The sequence below is a fragment of the Pteronotus mesoamericanus genome, unplaced genomic scaffold (genome assembly GCF_021234165.1).
Source record: "Pteronotus mesoamericanus isolate MK-2021 breed Mesoamerican mustached bat unplaced genomic scaffold, CSHL_Meso_final scaffold_1186, whole genome shotgun sequence".
Lineage (NCBI taxonomy): Eukaryota > Metazoa > Chordata > Mammalia > Chiroptera > Mormoopidae > Pteronotus > Pteronotus mesoamericanus.
In genome coordinates, this window is record NW_026555302.1 from 9048871 (window position 1) to 9072393 (window position 23523).

The 23523-nt window shown below is 51.4% G+C and overlaps 1 protein-coding gene across 2 annotated transcripts in view; it reads left to right on the forward strand.

Moving 5' to 3' along the window:
* Positions 1-23523, forward strand: part of ASTN1 (astrotactin 1) — a 267008-nt gene that overhangs the window by 131716 nt on the left and 111769 nt on the right. Inside the window, exons 6-8 of one of the 2 annotated variants that reach the window (XM_054587723.1) lie at positions 429-578; positions 1798-1989; positions 9122-9206. In XM_054587723.1, the coding sequence (XP_054443698.1) occupies positions 429-578; positions 1798-1989; positions 9122-9206 (427 nt within the window). The remainder of the gene's footprint in view (positions 1-428; positions 579-1797; positions 1990-9121; positions 9207-23523) is intronic. The other variant, XM_054587724.1, reaches the window with a different exon arrangement.

A 23523-nucleotide genomic window follows, 5' to 3' on the forward strand; every position in this document is an offset into this window, starting at 1 on the left:
AGCTCTTCACGCTCAGGAAATTCCTCAGAGGTGATGGCGCTGATTTGTGAGAGCGCCCTCTGTGGGAAGTACGTGGGGACCAAGCAAGGTCCCGCCGCCCTTGAGCAAGAGGCTGGGGTGCCTCAAGGGGGAGCAGGCCCTCCGGGACCATTTGTCTTGTGACCCTGGCCCAGGGAGACTGCAGGTGACTTGCACATGGGTGACCATTGTTGACCCGGAGGGCCTCCCGTGGGCCAGATCCCCTGACTCGAAGCGATGAGTTGGTGGTCGGCGGGGGTGGGTGTCACCGAGGCCGTGCAGCTGCACAGATTTGCCGCCTGCGTTTGCCAGCTGCTCCCCCTGTTGCCCAGGTTGGGTGGCAAAAGACCACACTGGCCTTTCCCTGAAGGTTCTTACCACCATGTGTCTTGCCTGTGTCTTGCTCACAGTGGGCTCTCCCCGGAGTCCTGTCAGCAAGACCACCTTGATGTTGATCAGCGTCACCAGCTGCGTGATCGGCCTTGTGTGCTCCTCTCATGTCAGCTGCCCTCTCGTCGTCAAGATCACCCTGCACGTCCCCGAGCACCTGATCGCCGATGGTGAGCCCACTCCTGACCCCTGACTCCCTCCCTAGAGAGAAAGGTTTCGGGTTGGGCGAGAGGATACGGAAAAAGCCTGGGGTCACTGTTGCCTATTACTGTAGGCGAGGGGGAAATAAACACAAATAAATAAGGCTTGGGATAAAACTGGATTGTCCACACATGCAATCAAAAGGCAGGTGAAAAAGCTGAGCAGATCCCCTCATCTCTGTGCTCACTCTCGTTTCCCATTTCTGTTTGTTTGTCAGCCCCTGGCTTCGGAGAGAAGCACAGAGCACGCTAGATGCAGGTAGATAGGCGCTGAGAGGGTCGTAGCTTTTCAGAGGGGGAGAGACTAAGCGGAGTAGTGGAGGTGGTTAAGAATTGTTCCTGCCTCAGTTTGGTGTGCCCTGGGCAGAAATTCCTAACTGCAGTAACTTACCATGAGCCCAGAACTCCATAGCAGCACAGCGCTTTAATTCTGGGGGACCCCAAGACGATGAGGGGGAATAGAGGTCCTGAGAGCCCCTGAGCTGGTTCAGCCCAGAGCGCCTCGTTGACTTGCTAGTGTCTGTCTGCTTGGCCGCTGTAAGGCTGAAAACGGGGGGACTGTCCACAGGGGCCTGCTGTCACCCGGCAGGTGAGGATGGGCAGCAGGTTCTTGTCCTTCGGCGGGTGCCAGTGCCCGTGGCTGGGCCCGAGGGAGCAGCGGCGCGGCCATCGAGGAGCTGCTCTGTCCCTGTACCCTTAGCTCCACCCTGGTAGACAGGAGGTAGGCCAGGTAGCAGGAGACATTGAGCAGTGGGAGGCTCAAGGGGTTGCCGAGCCTCCATCTGCTGGCACCTTTCTTGGGGCTCACGGTGGCCTGGAACCAGCAGGAGGAATGGCCTCAGGCTGGGCTGATCTGCAGAGAACCCCTTACTCTGTGTTGTGTATGTGTGAGTTTGTGAATGTGTCAGCCTGTGAATTTGTGTGTTGGTGCATGTGAGTTTGGGTGTGCGTGCATTTGTGTGTATATATGTGTACTTGCATGTTTGTGGGCTTGTGTATTTGTGTTTGCACATGCGTGTATGTAGTGTGCTGGCATGTGTGAGTTTGCGTATTTATATGCACATTAGTATTTGTGTTTGCACATGTATGTGTTTTGTGCGTGTGCTCGTGTGTTAGTATGTGCATATGTGTGAGTCTCTGTGTGTGTTGCGCCCACACAGGGGCATGCCTCTCTCTCCCCGCCCTGCAGGGAGCCGCTTCATCTTGCTGGAGGGGAGCCAGCTGGATGCCAGCGACTGGCTGAACCCTGCCCAAGTGGTCCTCTTCTCCCAGCAGAACTCCAGCGGGCCCTGGGCCATGGACCTTTGTGCCCGGCGGCTCCTGGACCCCTGCGAACACCAATGCGACCCCGAAACTGGTAGGCGGGAGCACCGGGCAGCGGGTAACTGTCAGCGATCACGCCTCTTGCACTCGCCCTGTTGGGACCTGGGCCGCCACCCCCCCCGCCCCCGCCCCCGTTGTCCCGTTGCGATGGGGAGCCCGGGCTGGGCGCCTGAGCACGTTGGGCCCCTGAAGTGTGGGGTCATCTCCTGAGGGAAGGCAGGGGCGCATGCTAACCGTGGCCGCGCACCAGCCTGACCCGCGCTGGTGACCCCACAGCCCGCGCGCCGTCCGGTCGGGGAGCCCGGCTCCTGGGGCTGGCTTTATATGCATGCCTATTGTAGAGACCTGGGGAAATCCAGACAAGCTTGCAGAAGAAAATGATAATTATCAATAATTGTTTCTCCTCTAGAAATCATTTAAATATTTTCATGTCCCCCCTTCTGATCTTTTTTCTGTGCATGAGTTTTAGAAACTTCTGAACTAAGTCCAGTAGAGTTGTCTTGATTTTTTTCCACTTATTCTGTCATGAGAGTTTTCCAGAACATTAAGTAATCCTCAATAATATAATTTTAATTTTAATTTTAATGGCTATTTGGTATTCCATTGTATGTGTATATTATAGGTCATTTAAATAATTCTCTTACTCTTTGACATTTAGGATGCTTTAAACTTTTAACTTGTATAAATAAGACTACATAAATGCAGGGCGCACTACATAAATAAGAAAAAAGTTGTTTTTCTCCTAATTAATCTCAGAAGAGAGATTGCTGGGCCAAAGGGTATCGACATCTTTCAGACTCTTCTATTATCAAAGGGGGCCGGGGCTTCTCTGAGAGAGGGTCCCGATTCAGATGTGTCAGACACTGGTATTCAGCGCCTCTTGAGCCCCCAGGTATCCAGGAATAGGGACCCCCTCATCCCAGATGGTTTTGCACTTCACTGCAGAAAGGGGGCGCCATAGTCACCTCTCTGAAGGTCTGTTTCCAGTAGGTTCAGTACCACAGATAGAGCCTCCCCAGGGAAGTAGGATGATGCCTAGAACAGAGGACTGGGAGGTAGTGCCATCTAAGGCCTCAAGAGAGATGGTGCTGGAGTTAGGCCAACTCCTCGGGCTCTCTGTGCTTCCAGTCCAGCCCCTCCTGCCCACACACGCACCTTCTGACAGGTGCGCCTTTTTCAGATGCTGGGCTGGAGGGATATTAGTAGAAGTCGCGTCCAAGACATCTCTCTGGCCCTTCCGTCTGTTACAGTCTGTGCTCTAACTCTTGGTGGGGGGTGCAACGGGTCACGGCGACATCTGAAGTTCACCTTCTCAGGTCTGAAAGTCGGCACGTGGGCCCATCGCGAAGATCCCAGGCCCCATATGGAGCAGAAAGTGCAGCCTTTTAAACACCTGATGTCCAAGGCTGTGCTTCCTTGCTGCTCTTCCCACGCTGTCAGGCAGACGCCGAACCAAACAGATGGGCTGTGCGCCGGGCCCCACACCGGCGCTTCGGAGGAAGAGAGGAGAGCTCCTCCACAGCGGGGCCTCTCCGTGCCGCCAAGCTCTCCCCGGCCCCCGCTGGCCTGAATGGTGAGACCCAGGACAACCTCAGTGGCTAAGCTCCCTTCCGAGAGCAGCCTGGCCCGCACGGGGCCCTGGGAGCAGAAGCTGGGGTTTTCAGGAACAGAAAGCACTTCCAGTTACATGTGGAAAGAGGCATTGGTGTTTGCAGCTTGGAGGGGCCTCAGGGATAAACTGGCCCCTCGCTTTCGATCGATGCTGGAATCCCCCAAGAGGGCACACGAGGTGACCAGAGTCCCGCAGTGACCCACGGCAGAGCCTGGGTGCTGTCCCTCATGAAATCAGAGCAGAGGTGGTACTGTAAAGGGCTGCACTGATTTCCCCAGGCACGGCAGCTCCAACAGAGTCGGCCCTCGGAACGGCGAGCCGCCACCCTCACTGAGCGTCACGGCTTCCTGAGCCAGGGGCTCTGGAAGCTGCTTGTCCACATGAGGCCGCCCAGATGTCTCATTTCCAGTCCTCGCCGACAGTGACTTCGGGAGACCCCTCCCCTGCTGATGGCTTCCCAGGATCTGTGGCCATTAATGAATGTCCAGCTGGAAAGCCACGGAGGGAGACGGCAAGTAAGAACCACAGCCCCACAGCAGACACAGGAGGCACAGCGACTCCATGGGGCGGGGGCAGGCGGGGGGGAGCGGGCACTGAGAAATGCCGGTGCCCAGACCTGCACGCTGGATTTGGAAATGCTCCCCTTCCGCCTGCTTGTCTCTGCACATGGGATGATGTGGTCATGCCACGTGCTCATTGGTAAGAAACTTTATCGCCTCCCACACTCCATCCCAGAGCCTTTCTCCAGAGAGCTGCGTGTGGGAATTGGCGGCAAGTCAAGTTGACGTTATTTTTGCCATCCCCCAGCTAACTCGTTTGGAAATGTCGTGGTGCTGGGACATGTGCTTTCCCAGCCATGCCGAGGGGCCGCCCATACGAATGTGTGGAGCCGTGCAGGCGCACGTGAATACTTTTTCATACACGCACAAACACACACACACACAAATGCACACGCAGGCGCTCAGCCCCCGCAGAGGGGTGGCCTCCGGTGCCTGGAGCGGCCTCGGGCTCCCTTCTGCGGTGTCCCACCGTTAGGCGTGTGTTCACTCACGGCCTTCGCGGTGGTGCGAGCACCAGGTGCGGCGGGCGGGCAGGATGGTGGGCCCCCAGAGCTGTCCGCGTCCCAGTCCTCGGAAGCCGTGACTGTGGTCTGTTCCATGGAAAAGATGCGTTAATGTTGCAGATAGAGCTAAGGTTGCTGAACAACTGGCTTTAAAAGAACAAGAGTATCCTGGATTAACCAGGTGGACACGAAATAATCACGAGGGTCCTTAACAGGAGGAGAGGGAGGCGGAGGAGGAGGCCAGAGCGATGTGATCTGAGCAGGACCCCACCAGCCATGGCGGGCTTTCAAGATGGCGGGAGGGGGCTGAACCAGGGAGTGCGGGCGCCCCGTGACACCTTGATTTCAGCCTTGTCAGACTTGTGACCTATAGGACTGCAAGATAATAAATTCATATTGTTGTAAACCACTAAGTTTGTGGTAATTTTTAATGGAAGCCATGGAAAACGAATATACCAGGGAGGAAGAAAAAGGATAGAGAAAGAATGAGCCTCGTTAGGTGACCCTTCATGTCGCCCTGCCCAGCGTATAGAGGGGGTTGTATAGACGTTCTGCAGGTGTTTCAGGAGCCTGTGGGAGAAGCGGAGCTGAGGTCACTCGCTGATCTGTTTTCCATCGCGCCTCCCTTTTACATTCTAGCAACCATGCCATTTGGGAGGGGCGTGCGGCACCGAGAGCTCTTAACCCAGTGCCCCCCAGCCCTTTGCCAGCTACACGGTGACGTTCTGTCGCCATCCTCCCAGGTTTGGAGCTCTCGGGAGCTGTCTGCTCACACTGAGCCAACAGCCAACCCCCAAGGTTGTGAGGCTGAATGCCCAACTGGATCCAGCAGAGGTTACTTTCCTGTATTTTCTAAGGTTTTTGTGGTGGTTGTAGGCTTCTTCGGTTGTTTCTTGATAACGACACAGACCAGCAGATTTCGGGGACTTGTCTTTGCACCCCGTTCCTGGCCTTTGCTCGGCCGCGTGGGCAGCCGTGGAGGCTTCACACCTGCCTTGTTTCACGGCCCCTGGCGGCCCTGGCCCCAGACCCCCGTTCCCATGTCAGGGTGTGTGTGTGGGTTTATGGGTCTGTGAGGAGCACAGGCTTCCAAGCTGCGTCAAGTTTTAATCACCACCCAAGATGGTCCCCCAAATGTCTTTGGTCCCAGACCATTCCGTAAGCCAGTTGCAACCGTTAGCAACATGTAAAATCTGGTGAGGGCCGTTGGACCAGATTTTTAGACTCAACCTGGCCCTCCTGCTCTTTCCGTTCTCCGAGCCAACACCTCTCTCTCTGTAGCCTTCCCTAGCTTAACCCAAACTGGCACCGTAGCACAGCTTCCGGTTTGTCCCTGTCACCTGGAATGCCTGCTCACTCCAAACTCCCTTTTGTGGCTCAACTAGAGCGCCTTTCAGGATGCGCGTCGGGCGTATTGTGCTCCCTCCTTCCTCCCAGGATTGTGTGACGTTTGATTACGGGCCTGATGTCTTCACAGACAAGGAGACCTGGCGATTAGATACTACCCAAGTCAGGTGTCTTGCAAAAGTGTCCCTTTCTAGAGGAAACATACCCAGTTCTATTTAATGAAAGCCATCAGCTACCTGAAGGATCGAGGTAACTCAGACGTTTCAGCCTTGATCTGTATTTAACTCGTGGAGGACTTGCGGTGAGCCCAGTCATATCTGCGGAGCCCTCGCTTCAAGGACTTTCTCTAATCCTTCCATGAGATTTGCTCCTGAGTCCTTCAGCTGTCGGTGGAATGTGACCGAAGGCTCTCTCCATCATACAAGGTTCCTCAGGGGTCCTCCTTCCGGGTACCAAGCACAAATCAGTGGCGCCCCCTCCAGGTGGAGCCCAGATTGCCTCGCCCCAGGGCGGGCTTCTGCTCTCTGGCACTGACCTAGCCCGTGAGTGCCTCTGCCCTGCTTGGGCCTTTCTCTGTGCCCATGACGCGCCTTTCTGTTGGATCCCATGGACACTTCCACGGAGTCAGCACGTCCTGTGCCCCCACCATCTGCCACAGCAGGTGCAGAGGCTATGACGCTTCTGGCTTAGGAGGGCATCCCACAGCCTCGCAGGGTCTTTAAAATTCACAGCTAACAGAGCTTGTGCGTGCACGAGATCCCTCTTCAGGTCAAGATTTTGTGGCGGGTTGCCATAGCAACCTTCCTCATCAAGTCCGATCTCCCTTCCATGTATTAGATGGCCAGACCGGTTTTGCAGAGGAATACAGAAGAGGACAATTTGGTGGGTTCCGGAAACGAGGATCATTTGAGAGGCAGCCTTTGGATGTCCACAGACTCTCCCCGGTGTGTTTGACAGTCTCTCTGGTGCTCTGGCTTTGAGCTGCGAAGGACATTATGTGGAGGAAAGCTTTCTCTGTTGTCAGCAGCGTGTCCCCACATGGTGATGAATGAACCAGCCTCATGAGGAGATAATGACCGGGAAGGCCATGTAAGGGAGGTGCATGTGCCTACAAATGGTAGGTGTCGGCCGCGTTAGGAGAATCAGACTCTGCTTGAACTCTGGGTTGCTACTGCACTTATTTTTACATGTTTTCTGGTAACTAGGTATCAGATGTGGAAGGAGGACTCCCTTTTTTGTTCCTCCTTAGTTCCAGGCAAGGGACCCAACCAAGGCCATTGTAAGGGTCAGAACAGAGTAATGGGTTTGACCACCTCTTCAGGTTAATTCCTGCTTTTAACATCATCTCATGTCCAGTGTCCACAAGGACAAGCAGGAAACGATCTCCTTCCAGGGGAAGCATAGCCGGGCCCTTTGACCCATGAACTGCCTTAGATTTCAGTGTCTCGGGTGAGGTGCGGATGGTCTTACCTGTAAGTTCAGGCAAACTAGTTACTTCAGTTATTTTCCATTACGCAGTATTTATAAAAGACCTGCTCGCGTGGAGGAAAATCTAACCTTGTTCTTGCCCTTGTGTAGCTTAGTCTCGAGGTCATGCTTTCTTTGGAATTAATAGAAGCAGCCTTCATCTGAAAGCCTTACCATCAACTACCTGATGCCCAGCTATATTTCCCTGTGTCCGACTCCTGGCCGCCCAGCCATCCCTAGGTCCAGCTCAGCGCTACTGATGCCAGTTAATTCGGGGCTCCTGTGACCGAGACCTCATGGAAGCCTGATTTTGCCATATAGGAGACAAAGTTACCAGCCTTGTAGTCCCTGGGGGTCCCCCACAGACTAGGAAGTTACTCATTTTCGCCCCACCCTTGAGCTCCTTGGGCAGGTGTGGGGGAAGAAAATGCACGTCATCCGCCGCAGCCAGCAGCCTAGAGGGGAATCTTGAAATAAGCAGTTGAGCTCAGATCCTGTACACAACCTGCTCAGAGCCTACTCAGCTCCTTTCCTCAACACTTCACTTGTATTGCTTTTTGTCTTTGAAAAGAGATAATAGCATTCAAAGCTATTGTTCTTTTATATCCTTTTTAAGTGCCTCTTGCTAAGGAGATAAAGGAACTTAATGCCCATTGTCTCCTTAGGGCGCGGCACCTTTGTTATTTACAAATTTCAGGAAGTCACACTCTACACTCCTGAAGTAACCAGCCCCTAGAGGAGTTAACAGAGTGCTTTAGTTAAAGTTTAGTTTTAGTTTAGTTTAGGGGCTGGCCTGAGGGGAAGCACAATGATGACCTTTGAGATCAGGACTAAAAAGAGCCACAATTCTTAATCTTGTGGGGCTCTTGGATTTACTTGCCAATCAGGTGAAAGTCCTGCAAATCTTTCATGGAAAGGCACTCCTGCGCAGTTTTGCATACAATTCCGGAGGGGTCATGACGTCTTGGGTATCTGATGACGAGAAAGCACAGTAATATCCTCAACAAATACAGATTTGGTGGGTGATCGCCCTGTTTACCAGCCAAGAGGATTAGCTGGTTTACTTTAAAACCCCAAGGTCCTATAAAACCATAATCAGTGTAAGTGGCCTCCTCTGCGGTACCTGTTCTGTGGGCGAGCAGCGCAGCATGATGAGGGAAAAGGCCAGGTGTCAGGCAGACATGGATTGAAATATTAACTCTGCCATTTACAAGCTGTCTCCCTTGATTTTCCTAGCCTCAGTTTCCCCCATCTACATAGCATAGCCAATAAAACCCACTTTTCAAGATTAGAAATCTTAATGAAAATTTCGATGAAATAACGCACTTATGCTTTATTGCTTTAACCATTTTACTGCTCACCTACTATGCGCCTTGCATTATACTGGGTATGGAGGAAGTAAAGGTGGAAAATCCACTGCTTAAGAGTTCTTACCTTTGTGTTTACAGAGCCCGTACAGCAGGTGCCTTGTAAATGGTAGATCTCCGTGGTAGCGCCCAAGGCCGCGTAGTGGGAAGCAGAGGGGTGGGGGCGGGGGGCTCACTCCCGGGGTGGGGGGGGATGTCTGACACAGCGGGCCCTGGGCCTCACCCGTGCCACACTCCAGGGCCCGAGTTTGGTAGTTGCATGTTCACTTTCTCCGACACAGACATGTTGATCAATCGCTCTGTCTCTCTTTCTCCCTCCTTGCCTGCCTCGAAGGGGAATGTCTGTGCTACGAAGGGTACATGAAGGATCCTGTACACAAGCACCTGTGCATTCGGAACGAGTGGGGGACAAACCAGGGGTAAGTGAGGGGGCGGCAAGGTAGCCAGTCCCCGACGTCACCCCTCGGGCGCCTGGCCTGATGTGCAGCCACCACGTGTTGGGAAGCAGAGCTAAAGGCTGCTCATATTCTGAGCAGCAAATGGGTAAAAAGGTAGCGGCACCTTTCTGTGTTCGTACCATCCCAGTGACGTCCCTCTCAGCTTGTTCTCCATTGATGAGTTCAGAGAGGACGTCTCCGCCTCACAGCCCTCCAGGTGGGATTGAACACCAACCTGTCCCTCTTTTCCTTGTCACGCTGCCACCATCCACGAAGACACCGCTGCCAGACGTGGCTGCTGGTTCTGTGGGAGGCACGTAGAGCCACACAGACTCCTGTGGGGCCCTCCCAGGCATGGCGAGCTTTGGGAAACGGCCGTGAGCAGGAGCTCGCTTCCACGTCTACCTGGGGACTGTCCGCAGCGGCGAAATGCAGACTCGGCGTGCTTGGGGTTGAGTAAGCGTGTGTTTGCCCAGTCCCCAGTTAACAATTCTCTGTGAGATCTCTGCTCTCCCCCAAGCACACGTGACCGGGGTGAAAACGTCACCTTGTCTGTTGCTTTATTATTATTATTATTATTATTTTGTTTGGTGAATTTTTATTGTGGTAAAATATACATAATATGAGTTTTACCATTTTAATCATTGTAAAGCGTACAACTCAATAGCATTACATACACTCAATAGCATTACGTTTATTCATGTTGTAGTGCGACCATCTCCACTATCCATCTCCTGTTGCTTTTTACAAGCCGCTTCCTGCTTTGTGCGGGGTGCTGAGAGCTTGCTTTCTGCATTGGCTGGGCTGCAGAGGAGAGTGGAAGGAGAAAGGGATCAATAAACACTAACTAATAATAGCAATCAATGGCATGGGGAGCTAGAAAGAAAGCAGGGCAAACGCCCTCTCGGAGTGATTGCTTGGAGTGCCGAGTAGAACCGTGTCTGCCGCCCAACAAGGTGCAAGAAAGAAGCCGTTGTTACTTCCCACATTGCCGTGGGGGACTCAGCCCCCTCTGTCTGGTTCTGATGAGACTGAGCCTAGAATATTGAATGTAGTTCTGGACTCTCAGAGCAATAAATATGGAGACAAATGGGTGAGAGTTTGGAGAAGAGCAATAAAAATGATTGAAGAGCTCGAGGGAGTGATTTATGATGAAGGGCTAGAACTCAGCTCGGAGAACTTGGCCAGCTGATGACTAAGTCGGAGCATGATAAATGCCCGTAGATGTTAGAAGAGGGCAAATGTTCTGGAACGGGTTGAGGTCGAGGGATAAGGACAAGGAAGAATGAAGGCAGAGAAGGGAAATCTGAGTCACGGGTCAGAAACCTTGGGGAAGTCAGAGCGCCATGAAATTCTTCTGTTAGTGAGAATGCAGGGCTGCTGTACTTCCACTGGGTGGGAGATGGAGTCGCAGAGGCAGCCCACAAAAATAGAGGAAGACGGTTGTGGGAGGGGAAATGCCTACGAGGTGGCTGCTTGTGGAGCTTGGCAGGGAGGGCAGAGGGCGTGGCTAACAGATGTCAGTTAGGGTCTGAATAAAGAGGGGAGACTGCTCTCTGACCCCTGTGCATGCGTGCATAGTTTGGAGGGAGGCCGGATTTTTGCTTTTGTGATGGCTGAGAGTCTCAGCTGGCTATGATTCTTACTGAGTAAAATATTGTAAAGGGTGATGGATAACCCGCTCTCTATCTCTTAGCCTGCAAACTTGCTGCTGAAGAAGACAATGGCAAAATACCATTTTGCTTCTTGCCCTGAGTGGTCCACACTGGCCTTGTGCAGTGATTGGATTTGGTGGCTAATGGCTCAAGACTCCGCATCCCTTGCCTTGTAGACGAGCACGTGAGGATGGGTCTGACTTCACCTGGTAATTGCACAAGGTCATTCCCTCGGGCGGCGTGTAGAGACAGTCTTAGGATGTAGACAAGAGCCTCCAGCAAAATGGCAGAGGCCCCACGCTGGTGTCACTTAAAATAAGGCGAGAGCACTGAGTTCTGACTGACAGGAATATTAGCCCCAGGAAACAGACAGGGAGACCTAATATGTCATTTCCATCTCTCATTTCCATTATTCTCTGATCATCACTGTCTACACGAGGTCTCATTTTGGACACTAATAAAATAATGGAGCAACTGTTAGGAGGGGAAAAAAAGTGACTATCTTGAGGATAATGGAACCAGGAGTGATAAGCAGCATGAGTTTATATGTATATAAAAAAGTGCCAGACAGATGACTGCATTTTCCTCATAAAATGACAAGATAAATGAAAGTGGAAGATGTCATACATCTTTATTTAAATCAGGGACCCGATGCCACGCTTCCTTGAATGATTCTTACAAAATTAATCTAAATTGATTTGAACGTGAAGACTGTCACTTGAATTGATAACTGCCTGACAGATTGCCAACTAATGATATGTATTGGGGTATTATGGAAAAATCAATGGTAGGCCTCATTTTCCTGAACATCTCGCTTAATGTTCCAGAAGGTGCAGGTAAGCAGCATGTGTGAGTATTTATGTTTGTCACTTAGTATTCTTGTATTGCATGCATTACAATAGCTGAGCATTCTTTTGAAGTAGAGCAGGCAGATCCTAGGCCAGTAATAGTTAAAATGAATTCCCTTGTGAGAAATCTAGGTTAATGTACCAGGAAAAACATAGCAATAGGCATTCTTGACTTTCAGACAAGGAAGAAAATTGATCAAGGACACTAAAACAAAAAACTTACAAATGGATGATTCTGTGAGGCAGGGGCTACGCCTGTGTCCAGTCTTTGCCTGGTGCTCCTGTTTACCCGGACCCGTGTGTGGGGCTCTGTGTGCATGTGCACACACTGGTTTATGTATAGAACTCCTCTCCCCATTTGTGTTTTCAGCACATGTTCACTCCATTACCTAGCGTGGCCATGGGCAAGCTAGACTACTAATGATAAGAACAGTGTGGCGTCTGTTCTAGAAGAACGAATATCCAGATAAATCAGTGGGCACGTAATAAAACAGTACGGTGAATTCCAAGAACTAGTAAAGTCGTGAGCCAAGGCCTGGGGGGTCACAGTTTGAGGGGTGACTTATGCGACACCGAAGAACCTGGACTAGGGCTCCGTGGCGAAGTTAAATTTCAAACTCCCCTGCCAACCAGGTAATAAAGGTAACTCTAAGCAAAGGGAACACAGCCTATGTCAAGGCATGGAGACAGAAGGAGTGTGGTTTTCCCAGGAACGGCAAATAAATAGGTCAGTGTAACCAACAAGTGCAGTTGACTGAGGCAGAAGAGGCCGAAAAGGGGGGAAGGGACGAGCTCTGAGCAGGCTCTTGCTCTTGGGCATTAAAGCTCCATGTGTTTGCCTCTAGAGTTGTTAGCAGGAGGGGGAAGTCTCAAGGTGTCGGTGTATTTGGTGGGATATTCCCTTACTACACTATTTCTGAACCCTTCAAAATAGTATAAAATAACCCTAAAAAGAAAACAAAAAACACCACATACACACATAAAGCCTCCCAAGACTATCTAAATTTTTATTGATCTGGAGTCGGTAAGTAAAGCATAATCCTAAAATTATCCTGTAGATAAAAGTTTTCAAGACCAAACAGCAAAGCATGACAGAGAACTGGGGACCATATGAACAAGGCCTGCAAATCGAGGGGAGTTGCAACCTTTTTTTTTTTTTTTTCCTTCTGACTCTAGTTCTTCCAAAAACGGCCAAGGAGGAGCAAGGCAGATTGAGGCATTTGCGAGTGGCTCTGGGTGGGGAAGCCCGTCACTGTAGCTCACCCAGGTGACGGGATCCAGGTGGCGGGTTGTAACGTCATTAAACTCTTTACACAGGAAGCTTCTATTCACTAAAAGGAAAAATAGCTAAAAAAAGATATAACAAAGTCATGGGTGACAGATTTCTCATGTATTAAAAGAACATGGGATGTTTGAGGTTACATGCTTGGTCATGGAGGTTGGCAACAAAATTACTCCCGGCCACAGCAGCCGGCGGCCCTGTCGCCCAGCAGCGGCCCGGGCTGGCAGGGTCCTCCCACACTGGGCTCTGCCGCGCCTCTGTCTAACCTGCGTGCATTCTCTGGCTGACGCCTCCGCCTCCCATTGCTGTGGCTCCATAGACACAGCCGGGGTCTGTGAGGGTCTATTTGATATTTGCTGGTTAGGGCGACAAGGACAAATGGAAAATTTTCACAGATGAGAAACGAAAACAATACATGAGAGTGGAGGAGACAAGAGATTGATTTACATGAAAATATTAGAGGAGAAAAAAACAAATTTATTTAGGTACTTTGGAGAATATTAAGAAAGGCTATAAAAGTGGTTTTTTTGTTAAATTAAAAGTGTACCCAAGGGCCCCCAGATACATTTTCCAGAACACCAATATTGGATTAAACTCATGCATGTGAAGATTCCTAGTAAATAATAGTCTGATTTCTTATTCTGGCATCTCAGAAACCGAGGGCAGCTCCAAGGAGATTCCCCACTAGAGACCTATCACATCTCACCCGATTCCAGGGCCGACGATGGTGAGAGGGCGCTAATTCCTGAGACAGGGAGGGCCCGCTGTGGAAGGCGAGCCGGCGTTTCCCCAAGGTGTTTGCAGCTGCTACCCGGCGCGGCCCTGCTCGCCGGGGCGGCTCCCCCTCCCCGCCTGCTCCGAGGGCCGCGGGCTTACCACGGTGCCTCCGGGCTGGGGACACGCGCGCGCGCGCGCGCACACGCAGCCCGCACCGCCTTACCGCGCCCTTGCCGTCCCCACTGCTCCCCCCGCATCCTAGGACTCGGTTTCCTCGCCTCCGCAGGAATGGGGATGGCGTTTGTCATGGTGGGCCTCAGTCTCTCTGCCTCGCTCCAAATTGCATGCTCGACAGGGGAGAGGTGACTGTCCAGGGGCCTGCCTGCGCGGGCCGCCCTGGCATGACCCCGGGGGCGGCTCCCGGGGCGGTGACCAGCGCCCCAGGGGCGAATGCCCTTGCCTAGGGATTGAGCACCAGGTCCATTTCCACTGATTATTCAAAATGATCCCAACCCCCCCGCCCCCCGCCCCTGCTGGCCCCTGAAAACGAACAGGGACTTCCAGTCCAAGTGCAGGTGCCGAGCAGTCGCAGGGCAGTGGCCTGGATGCAGAGCCGGAGCTCCCGCTCCCAGCCTTGTCTTGGGCGGTAGGTGGCCTTTTTGTGACCTGCCCCACCTCTCTTCAGTAGTGACTCACACGGAGTCAGACAGCCAGCCCTGTGTGAATTGTGACATTTCCTGACTTCCCTTTGCCCGTTTCTGTCTCTTTATCTGGCTTTTATTTCCCTGCCCGCACGCCTGTGTCCTGAGGCCGTCCACCTTCCTCCAGCCCCTCAGACACAATTCGCAGGCCAGCCCACTGCTGCCCTTTTATCTCTGGGCGCTTCCCCCCCCCCCCACCCGCCCGGCAGCCCAACCTCATGGTCTGTGCCCAGCCCTGGCCATTGCGGTGCACAGATGGGCTTATCTTCCCATTAGCTCTTTGTGTTCTCCTTTTCCCTGTTTCTCTGTTTCTTCTCTTTTTCTAATTGTCCTTAACTTACTTATCCTGACAAGGGTTTCCAGTGTATTTATATGGTCCTTTATTTCTCATTTTTCTTTTCTTCCCTCCCTCTCCGCCCCCAGGAGTTGATGGAAGTGTGACTTTATTTTATTTCACCAATTTCAATATGGAAACCAAAGAAGGAAGCTCTTAGAATTCAGCCTGAAGTGCCCAGTTCCCTCCCTCTCTGGAAGCCCCTGCTGTAGCCCTATTCCAGCTGAAACATGGCCCCATAGGAGGGGACCTGGCCCCTCCCTGCGTGAAGGGGCAGGAACTTAGGGCTGGACAGTGGGTCCCCTCCTACAGGTTCCCTCTCGGCCCTGCTTTATAGGATCAGGTCACTCAGCTGATCCTATGGAAACTCCACATCTTGTTCCTGGGGGTTTTTCCAGTGAAAACATGTTTAACCTGACCTGTTTGTACAAACCATGTGTGGTCAGTCAGCTGGGCACAGAGATATCTGGCTGGGAAAGCGAGTGGGGGGGTGGGGGGCAGGAGACCTAGCTCCTGCTCGCTGCCGTGGGAGACCCTGATGGAGGCTGCGTGTGTCCAGGGGTCCAGATGGGCGCCTTGTTCTTCTTTGCACAGAGACACTTGATGAGCTAGTATCGGGCTTGGCTCTGTCATTTTTGGCAATGCCCTTTGCTCCCTCTTAACCTTCCTGGTTACTCAGGATGACACATGAGCAGAATGTGCCCTGGTAAATATGACTCTTTGATAAATGTGACGCCCTGGTGCCAGTTCATGGAGCAGATACTTAAGAATCATCCAGGGAGCTTATTTAAGGTGCTGCTTTCCGATCCACCCACATAGATTTTGAGTTCCTAGTTCCGGGGCATGGCCCAGAATCTGCCTTCGACAAGGTCCTCCCAATGACTGAAGCGCAGCCTGGCTTCAGGACCCTTCCGAAGCAGGACGTGGCATCTCCAGAGCCCCCGGGAGGGCATCTCTTTCCCAGAGGACCATCCCCTCCAATGAAAATAGGAAGCAGTGTGTGGGCCAGGGACTGAGGTCAGAACATCGTAGCGGATCCCCGCATTTTACCGACTGGGAAATCGAGGGCCATGGGTGGAGACGCTGGTTCAAGTCCTGTCGCTGATGGCCAGGTGTTGTGGTGACGGGTGCGTAGTGGAGATGACGCCGTCGGGTAAATGCAGATTTCAGAGAGAGCACAGCGTGAAGAGCGCATGCCACCCTGGCCCTCCGTGATCAGCCGTAGGTGAGGGGTGGACCCTCTGTGGTCCCCACCTGCTTCTCTGCATCCTCCCCGCCCACCCCCAGGACTGAGAGGACACCGCTTTATCCCGCCCTTCCCCCAGTGAGAAACACCTGCAGTTCCCCTCCGCGACTGCCCGCCCCCCACAGGAGGGTAAAAGCACCACCGCGTTCTCTCCGCTGAGTCCAGTCACGGCACCGAGAGACTTATTTTAAACAGCGCTGGAGGCGGGAACGCTCCCATTTCCTGCAGCATGACCACCAGGGTGGAAAAAAAATCAACCTCAATTTACCCTCCCATCTGCTCAAGAATGGAAGATAAATTGTTTCAATTTTATAAAAATGAATGTTTTATGTCTTGCCCATGCTTTCCAGACAGTGTCCTAAATTTCTATATTCCCCCGAATGCGTGGATATTTCCACGAGCAGTGCTCCCTGGGCCAGCAGCCTCCTCGGGTTTTGGGCTAAGAACGCGAGGCCCGAGAGTGCTGTCACTTACCCCGGCCTCGGGGACCTTGGCTGTTTTATCTTTTCTTCTTTAAAATGAATGGAAAGAAATTCACTTGTTATTCTAGTCTTGGAAAATTACCATTACCATTCTGGCCTCTTTCTTTCCGATTTCTTTTTCTGTGCATCAAGTTTTGCTTCCCATCCCCCCCTCCCCATCCTGTATATTTTTGTTCACTTTTATAATTTAACAATGAGCATGTATTTTATAATCACAAGAATTGGAGGGGGGAAGGGAAAGAAGGAAGTTTTAAAGGTATCTGCGGTACGTTTTTCTTAAAGTTTTTCTAGGGGGGAGTTACTCTTAAGGTCTGACTTGAAACCAGCCATTTTAACCTGATTTTGGTGGAAGGAAGGAAGTCAGTTGTTCAGGGCCTGGCTTTTAGGTGAGAAGCCCTCTGACACATGTGTGTCTGCGAGTCTGTATAACAAGGGGCTGATGAACACCCAGTGTGACCCGCACATTCAGCGTAATTTTCATGCAGGAAAACTTCGCGGTCACCGAGGACTGGGAACGGTCCCTTACATAATGCAGCTGTCATTTATTAAGCATGTGATGCTGGGTTCAGTGGTTTTCTCCTTAATATCATCACTAATTTCGATAAAAACCCTACAAACCGGTGACGAGACAGCCGTTAGTGGTGCTACGCCATCTACCATCTCTGTGAAAACAATCTCAGGAAAAGCAACCCTAAGGTTTATTCTTCCTGGATACGCATTTTGGACTCTAGTTCAAATGTTCATACTATAATTATCTGCTCCTAATTTTAACTTTACATAATTTCAGAAATGGGAGAGCAAACGTTTTGTCACAGCACATTCTGGGTTTTTTTTTTATTTTATTTTTCTTTTTATAAGAGCAATTGGTAGAAAATACAGAAAAAGAAAGGGAACACAGCAGTAAAAGGAAGTAAATCCAGGCCACCCGAAGTGCCATCCCCTGGGGAGAACGCATTGTGTACTTTTGTTTGTGTAGGTACAGAATTTTTTAACAAAAAGTGTATCATGTTGTTCTCTCTCTTGCTTTGTCATCCAAATGCACATATTTCTATACACATACGTGTATATGTCCATGTACATATACTGGGAAAGGTGCCTGTTACTTGAGGCCCGGCAGTAAGGTGACCCGAGCCACGGAGTGGAGGACAGGCTGATGCCGACAGCTGGTCTCTTTTCATTAAACCGTGATGCAGCTCCACATCTGGAATAAACTCTTCCCTCCCTCATTAGCCTCTTCCCCACCAGGTTTATTCACCTTCCGCTGGGATTCCCACACTGAATACCGTCGTTGGCTTGAGGAGGCGTAGCCCAAACTGGGCTCTCCGGTCAAGGCTGGCCTTTGGGCCTGAGACCCTGGCGGTGGCAGAGCGCCCCGATCTCTGTCGTGCAGGAACTGGGTCAGGAGGCCGTGAGCCGCTGCTCGCGGACCCCAGTGTCAGTCTAGCCTGATCCACGGGGGCTCCCCAGACCCCAGTTCTCAGCATGGACCCCCTCTCATCGTGAAGTACACCTGGGACCCCCTTGTTTGTAACCACATGAGAAGGGTGACTTCAAATGGAGTGAGTGCCCGCCGCTGTGGGAGGGTGACAGGTAGGGACATGGGCCACGCCAGGGCAGCCTGCCGGGAGTTGGATGAGCCTCAGCGAGCCCGCTGGCACTCGGCCCGCTTGGTGCCATAGCCCTCCGCACGCTCTGCGCTGCCAGCGCGGCCGTAGCAGCAGCGATGCCGGTATCCGTCACAGTAGGAGCCGACGCTTGGGTAGTCCTTCGGACGCACCAGCCACTCTGAGTACTTTTCATGGACCAACCGATTTGATTCCCGTTTCAACACTCTGAAGTGGAAACTCTTATTGTCCTTATTTTACAGGCGAATCGATTAAGGATTGCAGCAATTTTGAGAGTCTCTTAGGTAAAGAAGGGGAGTTTGGTCCCGAAAGGGAACTTCCTCTTGCCAAACCCCTCAAGGGTGACTGTTCTGAGTCTCAAAATGAAAGCGGGAGAGAAGTTGCCATTCATCCTGGAGGCTCTGGGGGCAGGGGATCCCTGGGCAGATGCCTAGAGTAAAACGCGGACGGGCACGTAGCACGCAGTTAAGCATCTCTTTCAGAACGATGCGGAGTCCTGGGGGAAGTGGGAAGTCACTAGAGGGACCTGGGGGGAGGTCCTACACATAGTGCCATTGCTGCTGCCCAGGCTTAAAAAGCACAAGCGCTCAGACACACCCCGGGAGCCCTCGGCCTGCCTTGACGTGGTCAGAGGCCTGCCTTGATGTCGTTAACCAGACTTCACTTAATAGCCTTGGTCAGACTATTTCATCCTGGCCAGGGGGCGGGGGACACCTCAGTTCCAAGAGGATTAATGGTCACCGACCCAAATTTTTATCTGCATGGGAGGCAGCGGTGCATCATGGGAACCGCCCAGAGTTGCTGTCAGATGGACTTAGGCTCAAATCTTACAGTGTCTCATTTCTCCTACTTAAAAGAGCACTGTAGTTTTGGCTGCCTTCGTAACTTTATTTTTCAGTCCTCACCCAGGGATATGTTTATTGAATTTTAGAGAGAGAGGAAGGGGAGAGAGAGAGAGAACAAACAAAACAAAACAAAACATTGATGTGAGAGAGAAATGTAGATCGGTTGCCACCCCTGTGCACCCGACCTCGGGATTGAACCCACAACCTAGGTATGTGCCCTGACCGGGGATTGAACCTTCAAGCATTTGGTGTACACAATGATGCTCCAACTAACTGAGCCACCTGGCCAGGGTGAGCTTCGTAATTTTATTTAGGCCTCAATTTCCTCATCAGGAAAAATAATAGTATCTACTTCATGGAATTGTTATAAGAATTGTGAAGGAAACGTAATAAAACATGTTGTATTCAGCCATGTCGCATACCCTCAGTGAGCACTCAGTACGTGATGGCCTTCAGTGTCGCTCTGGTGAGTTCTGCAGTGGTCACAGCCTCATTTACATTCTCTGAACAGCCACCCAGGGATGCGATCTAAACCCCAGTTTGACAAGATGGGTTTAGAATAACCCCCCTCTAGCATGTCAATTCCATGAGGACATAGACTGTGTCTCTCCTATATCATTGCATTGTCATATCTGAACACACTGCCTGTTTGTTGTATAGTAGGTCTCAACAGACATTTGTTAAATAAATGAAGACACACGTCCATCTTTGGGCAGGATTTCTGGAGACCTCTGTTTTCTGGTTTCTGGATCTTTAGACTCTCTCCTGAGAGTGGTAAGACTCTCTCCCCTACGTTAGAAAGAATATTAGCTGAATCACCGACGATTCTACACACTCCGAGCAAGGAGGGAAGCCCACCTCAAGGTCGTGACTTCACACCTGGTGTAAAACCCCCTCCAGCAGCCTTTTAGCAGATGCCTCCCCCCTCCCCACACCGAACACCCTCGGTGATGGGCTAGGATCTTTGAAGAGGCAGCTACTTCATTGCTGTAATGCAGACCTACAGATGGCTCTTCTTCAGGCTGAGCCGGAATAGGCCTTCCTGTAACTTTCTCCTCCATGGGCAGCTCTGTCCTTTGGAACCAGAAAGAATATGTAGATTTCATATTCTGTGCTCAGGACTGGTAGCTTAGTGCCTTTGTGTGGATTAGAAAAATGTGTCCATGTGCTGCTGAGCGTGGGGTGGGTGCCTGAGAATAAATAGGGCCACTGTGTATTGGCCAGCGACATGTTAATGTTTCAGGTAACTGTGATGGTTGCTCATCACGCCTTCTCTTCAGAATGTACCTAATTCCCCCAACTTTTCTTTAGACTGCAAGTTTTCTGAAAGACCCTACTGTTCTCTGCATTTTCCTAGCAGGGCATTACACCTCTCAGGTGATGTCCAGGGCGGACCAAAGTGCTCGGTAGCATATTTCTTGCCTGTTTCTTCTTCCTGTGCATTTTCTGTTAACGAATTCTAGGCTAAGCTTGTCTTAGGTCCTTTAAGAAAAGAGTCATGGTGCTGGCCGACTGAAGATCTTTCTCAGGGGAAATGCTGTCACAGAGAAGGTACATTCAAGACTACATTCAGTTGTCTTAATCTAAATTCTCAGGTCTTACATAAAACCCTATTAAATTTTAGCTTAGAGCCCACTGGCAGCCTTTGGATCTTGACTCTGTTACCCTGTGTGTTAACTATTCCTCCTACTTTATGTTATCTGTAAATTTAATGAACTCCTCTTAGTGATCCTCTCCAAGTATCTAATGAAATTGTTAAAGGAAACACTGCCAAACCCTGCACCCATCAGAGACCTCCCTGAAAGTTGGCCTTGACCCCTTACAAGAAACTTGTTGGTTTCATTGTTGAACTACACAGGAATTCACCAAAGGTGCAATCATTCAAGCCACGTATTTCTATCTAGTCCACATAAAAAATTTTGTCAAGTGTCTGTCTCAGAATACGTACTCCATTCATCTTCTAAACCGGTGAATGAATTCCTTTCTAGAACAAGGTAGGCGACCCCCGCGGCACCCTTTGAAATGCCAACCCAGAGAGCTAGAGAGCATTCAGCAACGGTCAGGGGCTTAGCGTGGGACTCCTCCTCGTCACGGGATTCATTCTGGCTCTTCGACATCTTTGCGTTCTTGTTGGTTTTTCTTTTTTCTTTTTCTTTTCTTTTTTAATATTGATCCATTCTCTTTCCTAACAGAGCTGAAAGCTGTTCAAAATTTGCCTCCATACTTTCCATGTGGCTCTTAGGTCATCTCTTCCTTTCATTCATACAGTTTTGTTTTCTGCTTTTACTTTTATTAGCATTTCTTTGATGCTGAGTGTACTCCCGGGCCACCAGTTCTTGTTCCTTCCGTTTCTTCTTGGGTAGTTTTTTCCTCTGTGCAGCCGCCTCCCCTGGTCTCGGAACCATCTGTTCTTTCTCAGCAGGACCGTCTCGGGGGCAGGGAGAGCTCACGGGTGCGTGAATTGCGGGTAGCTCTGGAAGTTCTGCACTGAGTGAGCCTTGGGAGCCTTGTGCACTGGATGGGCCCCATGACCAGAGACTCCACCTCTACACCCTCAAGCTCAGCATTGCTCTCTGCGTCTCTAAGCACGTGCAGCAAAGACTCAGCACTGTCTTTGGGCCCCGACCCTGCGTCCAGCCCCACTGTTTGGACAGGCACACCCACCAGCTCCACCGTTGCAACGACAGAAGGGCACACATTGCATCTGTAAGGTGACATCCTTCAGGTCCTCAGTAGCTTTTAGGGTATCCATACCCTGATGGCCCGGGCAGTTCCACGAGCCTTCTTAAAGTGAACATGGAGATTTGAACCCTTTGATTTGTTTGATTTTGTGGGGTTTTCTGGGCCAAGTGAATAGGGAAGTGTTTTCAGAGGCCACCTCTGGCCGCTGCTGGGAGGACTCATTTGTGCAGTTTTACCTCATTTAAAGTATTGCTTTGCCAGGAGTTTTCACAATGTGATTTTCAACAGGTTTTTACTCAACACATGAAAGAAAAGATGACTATAAAAACTAATGTTCACTGAGAGTCTGCGGTGCCTGGCACGTCTCTAAGAGCTCTCTCTGTGTTGATCTTACCGTAACCCTTTGAAGCTATCCCTGTTTTACAGATGAGGAAACCAAGGCACGGATAAGTTATGTAACTTGCCGAGAGGGATTCAAACTGCAGCGGCCTGTCTGGAGCCCATGCATGGAGCTCCCGGGTGCTGCCTGAGGAGGAAGGCGGTGTGCTCTGTGGACAGGCCCGCTCGTGGGGGGCAGAAGCTCCTTTCTTGCCTCTTACCCCTCCCCCACACGGCCGCCTCTGATGGGCCGTTGACCTGGGCCAGCTGCAGGCCAATGGCCAGCATTGCCCTACAGCCCAGCCCGCATTCCCGGCCCTCCAGCTATGGGGGATTGAGCTAATGGGATCGTCTCCCCTGTCAGCCACTTAATGGGCTTTTCCTCCCAGGTTCTAGAAGCATCTGCCCTTTGAAAGAGGCCTGTGGAGAGGTGGAGTCCAGTCCAGAGGAATGAACTGCCCCGGCCATCAGCAAAGCATGTTTAGAGAGAGATTTGGGGTGCGTCGTGGGAGCACAGGGAGGGGATCAGTGGGTCACGGTCTCCTTACGTGGGTCAGGCACCCTTTCAGGTACTTTGTATTGGTTACCTTGTTTCAATAACAATAGGCAATATTTTCTGAGTGCTTTCTGTGTGGCAGGCGTTATTTGTGAGGGCCTTGTGAGTGTTCATATCCTTCCCTCCTCACATCTCACACACGGTGGGGCTGCGGCCCAGAGAGGTCTGGTGACCCTCGAGAGCACACAGTAGGGATGGAAGGAGACGGAATGACCCCAGCGGTCTGGCTCTGTGTCCAGACTCCCCGTGTGATGCATGAGGACAAGTATGGTCCCTGGGCAGCCTCTCAGGGTAGGTCCCTCCCCAGCGCCCAGGGCTCCCAGCATTGGTTTCTACCCCAGCTGAACTGCCTACTCTTGGCCACACTTACCTTTTTACGTCCCCTTCTCCCCATGTTTGCTCAGGACGCTTCTTCCCCTCCAGTTCCCCAGCTCCAGCATCTACCCCCTAATTAATTCTATCCGTTCTCCAAGGCCCAGCCCGAACATGGCTCCTCCATTATCAAGCCTTCCCTGTTCTCCAATAGGAAGCCACATCTTTCGCCTTTGGGCTGCTTCAGGCCCACAGCTCTCTCCTGTGTCCATGGTGTTGTGTTATTTCTGTCCCTAGGCTCATCTCAACCACCTGTTGATTCTCAGCCTCGTGTCATTTCTACCCCTAGACTCTCAGGGTTTTGGAGCAAGGGCTCAATTTTGAGCCTCATTCTGAAGTACACAGTGTCTTGCATATACTAGGTCCTCAATAAAAATGGAATAGTTGTTGTGGGTGAAACATCAAGCATTACAGACTAACAGGACAGATAGTTTTTTACGTTGGGGCCAGAGGAGGGCATGTCTCAATACAGCTCACAACACGTCACCTCCCCCAAGGACTTCCTCCGCAGCAGACACCCTGTTTGACCCCCACAGCAGTCCTGGGAGGACCAGTGCGTTAGGGGCTCACCGCTCA